The sequence below is a fragment of the Bacillus rossius genome, chromosome 1, assembly GCF_032445375.1.
Source record: "Bacillus rossius redtenbacheri isolate Brsri chromosome 1, Brsri_v3, whole genome shotgun sequence".
Classification (NCBI taxonomy): domain Eukaryota; kingdom Metazoa; phylum Arthropoda; class Insecta; order Phasmatodea; family Bacillidae; genus Bacillus; species Bacillus rossius.
In genome coordinates this window covers 259,768,593-259,781,261 of record NC_086330.1, presented here as the reverse complement: position 1 = coordinate 259,781,261, position 12,669 = coordinate 259,768,593, and the positions used below count along the sequence as shown (strand labels likewise).

At 34.9% G+C, this 12,669-nt stretch overlaps 1 protein-coding gene across 1 annotated transcript in view; it reads right to left on the bottom strand.

Moving 5' to 3' along the window:
- Nucleotides 1-12,669, bottom strand: part of LOC134527526 (secretory carrier-associated membrane protein 1) — a 68,770-nt gene that overhangs the window by 27,146 nt on the left and 28,955 nt on the right. Inside the window, exons 4-5 of the mRNA XM_063360271.1 lie at nt 4,442-4,520; nt 2,764-2,892 (exon numbers count right to left, since the gene is read on the bottom strand). Coding sequence (XP_063216341.1) covers nt 2,764-2,892; nt 4,442-4,520 — 208 coding nt within the window. The remainder of the gene's footprint in view (nt 1-2,763; nt 2,893-4,441; nt 4,521-12,669) is intronic.

Sequence of the window (12,669 nt, the reverse complement as noted above, 5' to 3'; positions counted from 1 at the left end):
TGTTTTCTGAGCGGAAGAGGAAAAAAAAAACTGTTACACGCAGGAAAATGCTATACACAGACATAAAGAATAAAATATATGGGAATGCCTGTGAATGCTCCTAATTGCTCAGAAGCCTGACTCCAATTAAAAAGTAAAAATGTGGACACTACCTAATAGAGAGGTACCGTATGGAAGGATTTTGCCAAACCATCACAATGTTATAACTAATCGGTTTATATTGATTTAAATCACTAACACGGCGAGATAAAGAGATTATGTATTGTTATTTAATGTTTTAGGAGAGTAATCAAAAAAATTATACTTAAACATATTTTTAAAAAAATCACGAAATATGGAAATTTTCTGTAAATATTGAGAGGAATTTTTTCTCTCCTTCAGGCATAGTTTTTCTGCGTTATTTCAATTTTTGCTCAGTTCAAGGTGTCGTTGGAGCAATAAAAATGTTTTGCATCTTTAGAGCAATCAAAATGTTTTGCAATTAAACACTTTTGCAGGTGTTGACAGTTTTAAAAATTTCCAGTCTTGTGGTGAATAATAACAACACTTTTTTGTTTCTCATGATGATAGCCGAGTCTATTACGGCATACGTGCAAGACACACAATTTTAATTTTCATATTATTTGTGAAATAAATTGTAATTTTATGACAATGTTCAAAAGAAAGACAGATGTTTGGTTACGATAATTCGGTGAGGTTGTCATCAGTAAACAAAAAACAAAATGGTTGCAGACATCATAGAAGTGTAAAATCTTGGAGAAGTAGGAACTACCTGAGAAAAAAGTATCAAAACCATAGTATTATTTATAATTGCTCTTTTTTTTTTAAGACCCCACGAAAATAGTGTAAACTTTAAAAAATGAGAAAATATTTTATATAGATAGTAATTTGTAACTCATAGTTGAGAAAAAAATGATGGCTTGAAGACAGTTGAAACCAAGATAGTGCTTTTGGTTCCCATCTCAATCCCATAACTACACACATTATTTATGCCCATGCTTTTAAATTACCGTATTGGTCCGAATATAAGGCGACCATTTTTACATAAACGAGAGATGCAAAAATTGGAAGTCGCCTTATTTTCGCACCCAAGACGTCAGAACCGCAAACATTAGTTCCAAGCTGAAAGCTACAGTAGAAACATTGTTTAACAAAACGTTCACAATTTTTTATATTAACTAAAACTTTGTTACCTCACACGGAGAAAAACGATAAATCCACCTAATATTGCAGTAATTCACAATTGTTTGAAGTTGAAAATTAAAATATTTGATCTTGAGTAAAAACGTGAATGTTGAAGCATCTCAAAATGGCAACCTTTTATTTCATAATTCATATTTGTACTTTGTGTACAATCGCGTGTTAACATTTACGGTAATTTATCTTCAGATTTTTAACGGTAATATTTGTACTAAAATATCACAGTTATTTTCAGAACGATTGTTTACGTTTACAAACATTTCGGATGTAATGTTTGGAAATTCACGGCTGCCAACAGTCTTTCCACAATATTTCTTTGTTGTAAAACGAACATTGCCGAACACGCACGAAGACGCCATATTAACATGAATTTGGTACGTTGCTTCAAAAGCTATTTTAATAATCCACTCTTTATTTATGTAAAAACCTTTCATAATTATAATAGATTATTCTTTCAAATTCATAGAACAGACTCTCTCTGTCAGAGAGTAATATGGACAAATATACGCGGTCACGTAACCGAAGTTATTCTTGGCCGTATGCTTCATCATGTCAGCTAGCCACTTGTTTTGTTCCGGCAAGATGCATTCTTTGTTTGCTTTTTTTACGTTTAACACACTACTAAATAGTAATACGCCTTGTTCTGTGGTAATATGTAGCTTAAGTCAAACGGAAAGTTAAATGCTGTATTTTAAGAGGGATTAATAGCCATTGTAAAAATTTTAAATTCGTAGATACAGTAAACTGTGAAAAATGAACAATCACACATCGGTGGAACGGCGGGGAACGAGCCCTAGACAAATAAACAGCTCTGAAATTATGCAGCTTCATTAGAGTAAACATACGAAAAAATTTCTAGTGTAATACTTAAAAATGTAAATATTTTCTAATTGTTTTCTTTTGACTTTTAGGGTAGGCCATTCAAACTTATTTTAAATAAGTAATGTGATAAATATAAATTAATTGTTATACATAAATGCAAAACAATCTTTTATCAACACAAAATGTATGTCTAATGAATTTTCACATTAATTTCTACCAAAAATTATTTTTACATTTGTTTGGCCTCCTGAAACTGCAGGTCGCCTTATATTCAGGGTCGCCTTATATTCGGGCCAATACGGTACAAGAAGACTGTGAATCATGTAAATAAGCTTAATAATTGTGGTCTAATTGTAAATGAGTAAGAATATAAAACAGTAAGGTCCATGTATTAAGATACGTATTAAATTGTTTTAATGTGACAAATACGTATGTACATTTCACCAAAGTAATGCTCATTGATGGAAAAAATCCCTAAGTTATATGATAATATGCCCATTGATTTATGCATGCATTACAATAGACCAACATTTTTATATGCTGTACTGAATTGTATATATAAGAGGGTGACAAAGAGAGAATTCACTGTATTAGCATCCCATGCAAGATTGATATTGACAGAAATTGTGTTTTCAAGTGAAATTCCTGAAGATATGAGTATTATAAATAAAATTCCCAGCTGTATAACTGCTGGTATTTGGAAATTAAGGGCTGTAGGAAAGTAGCGCTGAGCCAACTCACATATCCAGAGGTAGTAGAGCTGGCGGACGTGCTTCTGGAACTCCAGCGGGATGTCCACGTTGATGTCCTGGTAGAAGCACGGCTGGAAGCAGCACTTCTCGGGCAGCGGTGGCCAGTTGTTCCTCCGAGCTGCACAGACAAGCATGCCATCACACGGACCATGCACGGCACCAACATCTCGCCAGCACAGAGGTCACTAAGCATTCATTCATTCATTCATTCATTCATTCATTCCTGAGCACATTATCTTGTTATCTCAGCGTGGTGCAGCTACCACACGAATCCAAAACCATACAAGTTCAACAATATTGTCTTACAAGTTTTAAAAATAAATTGCAAACATAAACTTTTTTTTTACTCTATGGCGTACTATTTAATATTCAGTTTCATTTGAAGAACCACCTCAATAAAGGAAGGAGTGAATCAATACGTGAGAAGTGTTCCTTGTCAGTTCTACATTTTCTTGAACATTTCAAGTCTGTGCACACACAGAAAATTTTCAACCCCTTGGTGAAATAATTTTTTTTTAACAAGCGTACTTTAAAATGTAGCACGAGGCGTGAAACATAAACTTGACTCATCAAAACATTGCACCAACATTTAAACCCACTGTTATGTTAACATGAAGACGAACTTATCTGCTTGGCTAGACAAAACATAAAAAACAACTGTTTTTAGTGAAATTATTATTTATGAAATCCAAACGAGCATATGATAATTTTATACTGGATTGCTGATCATAGACCATGAACCAACAGAATTGATTCAGCTAATAAAAATTACCTAGCCTCATTAGTATAACAAGTGGCATCTTTGAAATTCACGAAGAGAATCAAATTCTAGTAAAAAAAATTATTCTTGACTTTACATTGGCTTCCACTATCATTTCTAGTTCTACCATTCTTGACTTTACAGTGCATTCCGTCTAATCTGAGCTTTTTTGAAATGTACTTCTGATATTTATTCCCGTAAACAACTAAACAACATTAAATGCATCCTATCTTATGCTATTTTGCAAAGTGGGGCAAACAAATGTCACCCACAGCAAGGTCAGGAGCAATGGGAACACAAGACACATACAGAGATATTGAAGAAGGAATCAGTAATAGCACATGGAAAGGAACCGTCCCAGCATTTAGTGACCACTGAGGACAGGAGGATTCCAACCATGTCCTCTGTACTGAGTCTTATGCCCTAACCACTGCAGCCAGGGCCGTCAAGGAGGAACAAGGGACCCGGGCTCTAGGATGGGGAGGGGGGGGGGGGGGGGAAGAAATAGAGTTTGGAAATATGTTTTTAATGTGTGTGTTTTTACCCTGATGTTTGTACAAAAATTACAAGTATATTGCTAATAAAATCTATTGTAAACCTAAGTTATGAAATACTCGCATATCACTTTTATAGTTATGGCCATGATTACATTAAGAATTTAGATATTTTTAGTTTGGGGTTCGAAAAACTGTACATTAACAAGTAATGGCAATTACAAAATAATTTGCCCCCGAGCCCTTAGTTTCTAGCCCCTTGCTTCACCTCACACCTGCTCCAAGCATCACTGTTGCTGTGTTAGCACAAGCGTTTTCCCATTTTAACACCTTCACGAACTAAGGAAACCCTTTGGGGAGAATTCCACAACGATGTTGGTGACCCAGCAGACGTGGGAGGGGTTTGCTGTTACCATTGTAGGGGGAGTTCTTGAGCTCCTCTTCGCGGCGAGCGAGCTCCTGGGCCTTCCTCTCCAGTTCCTCCTGGCGGCGCTGCGGGCAAACACACACGCGGCCGTCACGCTCTCGCCCCACGGCCAACCAACTGGTACACACTTGTACCGCACAACACTTTAGCTCACACAGTTATTTCTGGATTTCAGGATCACATTTCCTTAACTTTTCCTGGTTTCCCTTGCAAAAACTAATGATAAATGTTCAGTCATTTCTAAAAATTAAATAGCAGTTATGTTAAATAAATGAGGACACCAAACTAAAAAGGCTTCAGTTGTTTAAAACAAAAATGTTTGTTACATTTGTTTACTTTTCTACAGTATGATAGTACCTACCTGGAGACCTAGCTGTGAGCCAGTATAGAGTTTTACATGTTAATTACTATTTGTAGCAGTTTTTACATTTTCACAATATGTATCACTATCACACAAAACCTTATTGTAGGTTTGTGTATACATATAAGTGTAACATTTATAACTTTTAACCTTATAATAATTTTCTTATTTTTGCAATACACAGTATGGTTCCATGGCAGATGTAAAAGGAAGGGGCTGGAAGGATCCACCTCCCCACCCCCCAAATGTTATGAAAAAACATGCAAGATTTCAGTGAAGGCAGTATGTTATTTGGGTGATTCAAGGTGAGTTGTTACACCTGGAATCACACACCATGAAGACAGTGTTGCATGTAGAGAATGATAATGTAAATGTTGAAAATATTAATGACACAATTTTTTTTAATACACAAATTATGCATAAATATATATTTATTTATTCCCAAAAGGATTCTTGTATCTGCCACTGGTATGGTTATTGTTTAAACAATAAGCAATATTGTGAAATACAGCTGGATAATGTCAAACAGTAATTGACATGCAAAAACCCACGCTGTCCGCGGCTGTCTCTCCAGGTAGGCACAGCTGGTAATACTGATTCATCTTTTAGTCCTAGTTATTTAGTTGCCACCCATGGATACAGTATTTGCAGTAAAAAAATTTATATTTCTAAAGAAAATTAGTTTATGAACACTGTACTATAGATTAAATTTTTAAAACTTCAGCAATTGTTTTTTCTGCATTTTTTAAGTCTTCCCAGACATTTCCAGGTTTTTCAAGATTACTCTCAAATTCCCTGAATTAACATATTAGAGGGACATAGGTTATTGGCATACTTGAAAATACAGAAACTGTATTCAGCTTGAAGATGAATGCAAGCATTTTTCGCAATCAAGGCAAAGACTCATCCACACAATTATGCTCCACACTCCCATATTTTTACAGATTAAACTCAATTACATACTTTAAAAAAGTATTTAGTCTACAGGCCAGTCTAAATCGATTTTCAGAATACCATGATGCAACCCAGAAATTATTTCCTCAAGAAAGTTGCCAAATGGCCTGTTCAGAAACTACAATGCAAACAAATTACATGAGAAATCATTTGAGTGTTTAAATTTTGATGACAATACTAGGGTACCTATTTTACTCCATCATTAGTAATTTAAAGCTAATATTGTGTAATTATTTATTGCTATGATTTTTATTTAGTTCATGGTATTCATAAAAAGGAAGATAAAAATTTCAAAGAAAACACAATTTAAAATCAACCATTCCATTACCTTCTATGTATGTGCGCATGTTTCAGCTTGAAAAATAATAAATACTTTTACCGACAAGAGGTCTAAGAAAGTTAATATCCACGGAAACAGAAAGAAGATAACAATTGCGTGATAGACAATATGACTGCAGGAAAAAACCAAACAATTTTACTATCTGATTAAAACAAAACTAATATGAATAGCACCTCCAGAAAAGTTAACAAGTTAGACAATAAAAATATTTTGTTCATATATATTGATTGCATTTATGTTCGACATTGTAATGTTTTACACATGTTTCAAAACTGTCTACCATTATCTAAATATATTTTCGATGTAATTTCCAGAATCTTTATACCCAAGTCATAAACGAAAAAGCGTACAAGACCAATGTATATACAGTCACATAACATAGTTGTTTTAATGAAGTGAATCATTTCTACACAGTAATTGAAATAAATTATTTATTTCATTGTATTATAAATTCTAAAAACCTCTTATTTTTTTATTTTTTTTTTAAATCAAACATAAAAGATTAAACATATGAGGATAAACTCCTGAAAGATTGGCCCCAAAACTGTAGCGGAAGTGAGGCAATGCCAGTGTCATTGACAAAGTTAATGTCGTGGTTGCCCTATGTCGCAGGATTGTGAATAGCTATGGTGGTATTGTTGGTATGGTATTGTGAATAGCTATGGTTAGAGACAAGATTTTATGGTTTTATTTTTAGGCAGATTTTGTTTTTAAAACGTGAGATTTAGATATTGTTTTTATATTTTTACGAAATCTGTTTATTCATAAAGGTAGCACCATTTTCAACAAATATGAGACTTACTTGTTTAATGATACTACTTTACCAAAACAGTGTCATTTTGACTGATACATGATGCACTTTTACAATATAATAATTTGTAATAAGCATTTCGAACTACTGGGAACATAACAAACAAACCAGCAAGTATATGTGCATTTGAAAACTATACCAACGTTGTTATTAGTTATTAATGACAGTTGCAATATAAAAATAAATTTCAGTATATTTAGTACATACATTTTGGTACTAACACCATGCTTAATATTTATATTCATTGAATTAAATATATTAATTATTACATTTTTAACATATGAGTTGAGTTTTGATTAAATATGCTAATTAATTTAATTATTTTTGTTGAATGTTGGTGCTTTATGGTGTATTAACTAGCATTTCAGTGTTATATGGTGTATTGGCATGCTTTTCGGTTTTATCGCAATTCACCATATAATCTTGTCCCTAGCTGTAGCCTATCAAGCCTGCCATGATGATACATAATATAATGATGATGATATCTGCACGCACAAGCTGCGCAGTATGAACATTGTGGCTTCCATCACTGAGCTGCTAATTTGTCAAAAATGGGTGTCATTAGGGTCACAGCTGGCATTTTGTTGTGGAATTAACAGTTAATTACCACAGCATAACACATTCTTTCCATTTTCGATGGGAATGAGAGATTGTTCTGTGTGTGTATACCTCTGATCAGAAGACATAAGTGACATTTTACACCCACTATATTAAACTAAGTGGATGTGTGTTGAAAGTTTTGTGACAGTACAACAAATGCAAGGGAAGTATCAGGTTGTAATTAAAAAAAATAGACCTGTAATTAAAGTAACCATAAAAAATTAATAATCAAAGTGTGAGACATTAAGTCAGTGTATCTAGCAATGATGTTAAACACCCACAAATTAAGGTTCTGTACATAGTTTCTAAATGCTAGAGAGTGTACTACTTTCACTATCACTGTACTGCATAAAAACATTTTTTTTTAACAAATACTAACAAACATGCCACTACTAATGATACAATTTCTACACTACAAATTCAAACCCAAAAAATTTAAAAATGAATAAATCCTGCTAACCTTCAATTCCTTTTTTGAGAACATGGAAAGCACAAACATAACAAAATAATTTATTGAATAAAAATTAAATTTCCTAACAAAGTTATGCATTAGTTTGCAAATGAAAGTAACACTCACAAAGGTTTTTAATTTGTTGCCAGATCAGAGGGAAGTACGTGATTATAGAAGAACTCTGGGGCCATGCTTGCAGAGGCATTATGATCAAGAGGTGGAGGTTGTGGTCTTGCACAACTCCAATTACTAGCACAGAGGAACCCAGGTGGCTCGAAGTCCACTATAATCTTGGAGGTTCTGTTTTCACGAAGATGGAAATTGCTGGGCAAATCAAACAACTGACTTTGTACTCATGGCAAACTGAAGTAGCAATAAGTAACAGTTAAACTTATGGCCCAAAGTTAAATAACTACAGCAGCCACACACATCCACCCCAATCAGCTCATAATCAATTTTTCTCAGTCACAGAAAAAGTTTTCTGTAAGAACCACTCATTTTAGTACCCAGTTTAAATTTTATGATTATATTTAAGATGCTATTCTCTTTTAATAAACCAATTTAAGAGCCATAAATTATTGTGGGGTGTGTTGATACAAAGGCTACTGCTGGGCACAAAAGTTTAAAAAAATTGTAAAACTGAAAGTAAAAGACCATAAAATTGTTTAAAGGCACCATGTAATAATTTTCAAAAGCTAAATTGTGCAAAGGGACACTAAATATACTGAATGTAAAATCTATGTTAAAATTCTCTGACTATAGATAAAACATACTGCTTAAAGATCAAGCAAACAAACAAAAAAAGAAGTTTAAATTATATTTTCCAAATACATTTACTAATATCATTTTACATTGTTAGACAACTAATAACAGCCATCAATTTGAAAATGAAATTAATTCTTACATTTGTTTTATTTTTTTACTAGATTTCATCAAATATATTCTAGGTTCTGTACTGGAAAAAAATGTTTCAGGAATGGGGCACAATTATTAATTTTTTCCTTAGTTTTATTATATTTTACAAAACACTTTCCGTATAATTCCCTCAAATTTTCTGCAAATTTTTTTTAAACTCGCATTGGCATTAAAATTTTTAACTTTAAGTGTAATCCATTTATTTTTATGGTTCAACATGTTCTCATTGAATCCTGGCATAGCTGTTACTTCAGATTACATGCTTGTCTGTTCATAAACATCAGAACCATTACAAAGTGAAAAAAAAAAAATAGTGCGTGGAGTCCCTCCGCGCAGAAGAAGTGAAACTTCGTAATGTGGAAATGAAAATAGGAAGGGGTAGAAATTGATTTTTAGTGAAATCATATTGTTTCTTTAAGACAAACTTTATTAACATTGCTTACAATGCATAGCAAGAATACCACGCGCATGTGCTTGGGATCTACCGACTCACTCTCTTTCTCTCTCCTACTTTCTACCTTTGTGTATCTTTCTCGCTCTCTCCTTCTTGCGTTGTGTGCTGGGTGGATCTTTAAGGTTTCACAATGATATTAGAAATGAACAGAAACAAGGTGTGATTCCATCTGAATATAATTACTCCATAATTAGGAAACTTATAACAGATATTAACACAAATATTAACATACAATATTAATTACGTACTTAAACAGATCTCAGGTATATTCAGAAAGAAGAAAAAATATGGGCCGGCCCTAAATTAAATTATAAAAAGGTTTCATTAAAAAAATACATAAACCAATAAAAAAAATACAAATATGTTTAAACCATCCCAGTATATATTCTTAAAGTCCAGAAATGATGTTTATCTAATGAACTTCGTCTGATGGCGTAGGTTAAGAAAGTTCAGAAAAGGTTAAAACATACAGTAGCACCGGAGGTCGGGGCGTCTTTTCCCGGAGATCAATCGGGAACATGATGCCAGGGCACCTGTGTGTGGTTGAGGAAGGGTGGTTAAAATGCCAATTCGGTGTCCGGCTCTCGGACCCTGTCTGGAACAGTCCGAATCAAAACTGATCAGAAATAGTACACAGACAGCAAACTGGGCAGAAAATGCCCGCAAAAGTTAAGGGGAGGTTGGGGAATGTCGCGGATCGTAACTCACCAGACAGGGAAGATGGCTTCTATTTTCCGATGCGTCGCCAGTCCGGAACTGGAGCCCACGAATACGCGGCTGGGCGCGGACGTTTCCACCATTTCAAAAAGAAATTATTTAAAAGAAAATAACTACTATTCGTTGTACTATGCAGACTGACTAAATTACTTAAAAAATGATTACAGGGATAGCATCCCTTATTTAAGTGACTACATCGTCGGTTGCGGCCAGATGGAAGTACAGTAGTGTATCTCGTCGATACGCCGATAATCACAAACGGTCAGTCTGCAGTCGCGACGTGAAGTGTCTAGCGAAGAACCGCGTCTCGTAATTAAAAGTAAATGTTCAATCAAAAGTGCAGGGGGAGACTGATACACCTGGTCCGAAAGGTTCCGAAAATCCCCGAGTGAGACTTGTAGCCGGGAGGTTAGTAAATTTGTCACCAGATGTCGTGGGGGTCAGCTCCACGGGCTCGTGACACGAGAAGAAGTTACTATGTCCGCCGCTAGATGTTGTGTGTGGTCCATCTTTGCACACACATTTTTTTTTGCCAGTCGTCCTTGGAGTCGGTCAACTCTTGGCGAGGTTCACGACCGGTCAATGCTCCGGGGCTAAATTCTTAGAACCGAGAGGGGAGGGGGTGGGCAAAAACGCAACGACGCTGGGAACGAGCGTCCATGATGTGACTTTCGAGGAGAGAACCTAAGACGTATTCGTGACGGTAAAGGCTATGGTCAGCTCGTCTCTGAGAAATGGTAACAACTCGTCCAGAGCTGTTGTATGAAGTTTTAGTCATGAAGGGAAGTAATGTTACAGGCCTGGGACGTGCCTGCAAGCGGGAGAAATGTCAAATGGGCTGCCAACGAAGTCTTAGATTTGCAAAAGATCAGATAGGTCTCTGAGAAAGGTGCTTCAGTCTACTGGCACAAAGTTTAACTATGTAGAGAACACCAGCCTAACAAAGTGTAAATCGCCCTTTAGTAACCAAATTATATAGCAAATAAAATTTCCAAAAATAATTTAAAATTATAGTAAAAATTAAAAAAGGTGTTGAAAAACCTAATTTCCGGCACAGTTGGAATATTGGACGCTACTCGTTGCTAATGCTCGCGCATGCGTTCGAGTGCCACGCATTCACTCTCGCTGTTTCTTTCTATTCCCCCTCCCCAGGAGCGTTGAACGTTTAACGCAACAGTGCTTTCATACCCCCTCCATGGTAGCGTTAAACGTTTAACGCAACCTTGTTGGAAGTCGCATTAGAAGTTTCACTTCAAAAAAAAACCTGAGCTGGTCTTTTAGTACTCGCCAGTGATGTGTAAACATCTAACCTGGGTAACAAGATTATTCATCCGTTCTCATGTTGTTCATGTTGTTCATGTTGTTCATGTTGCAAATTAACTTATAATACAAAACTGAGACACAATATTTAACGTATAATTATTTATTTAATGTTGAGCGTGATAAATATATTAATCAATAAAAATTTGGTTTCTAAGTACATACCAACATTTCTGGATGCAAATCACACACACACTTTCCGTGCCTGCCGCTAGAATTCGCTGCCTGAATCTTAAATGATGCTTGCCACCATAAGAGACTTGAAAAAAATTCTAAACCTTGGCTTTAGACCTGATTTTCGCCAAGGAGTTTTATTAAAATAATGGCTACCTTGTAAAAATTCACTTTAACAGTTAATACTATGTATAAAGTTTCTGCACACGTTAGAAGTTACAGTACACTCACAATTATCCAGAGTAATGATTAGCAATGGTCACCCATAAATGAAAAATAAGAATAATGCAATGTCAAAAAACAAATAGTTTGATTAAATTTTTTTTTTTTACCTATACTATCTAGATCAGTGATGGCCAATTTTGTTGACTTCAGGGGCCACATAGCAATTCAAAGTACACTCAAGTGCCAAACCACGCACTGACATAATTTTTACAATTTTACGGAATTCTAAAAAAACACATGTTTTGTATGTTCTGTTTACTTTTACTTATGAACTCTATTACAATTGACTAAATAGAGAAAAATAATTCTAAGAATTTCTTAAAAAACAGACACCTTATATAAATACACTTATCATTTTTGTTTTTTTTTTTGTTTTCTAGTACTTAGTGAGAGCACTGTGGCTTTTGGACACTGTTCACCAACGACTTAAAATCCACATCTATTTTTGATGTTGCCACACGAAGCAAATGTGATAACACGTCATCGGAAAGTCTATTCCTACTCTTTGATTTTATGTGCTTCAATGCTGAAAAAGCTGCTTCACAAATGTACGTACTTGAGAAAATTAAAACAGTTTCAGGGCCCAATTCCTAATCAAAGGATAACGTTCATGCGAAAGTAGTTTCCAAAACTCTACTCCAGTTGCTGTGGATATTTTAACAGAGGGATCACACTGGAGTTAACAGAGTTCTAGCTGCAATTCTCTTGGCTGACACTGAATGTTACACTTCAAAGCATTGTTGAATAGTTCCATGCTAGGATGGAATGTTTCAAAATCTTGAAATCTCCTGTCGAATTTTGAAGCCAGTTGGTTAATATTTTCCACGAACTGCAAGAAAGTAACCATTTCTTCACCAGAGAGCTTCTTACAGTTCGGAAAGTGGAAGAGGTC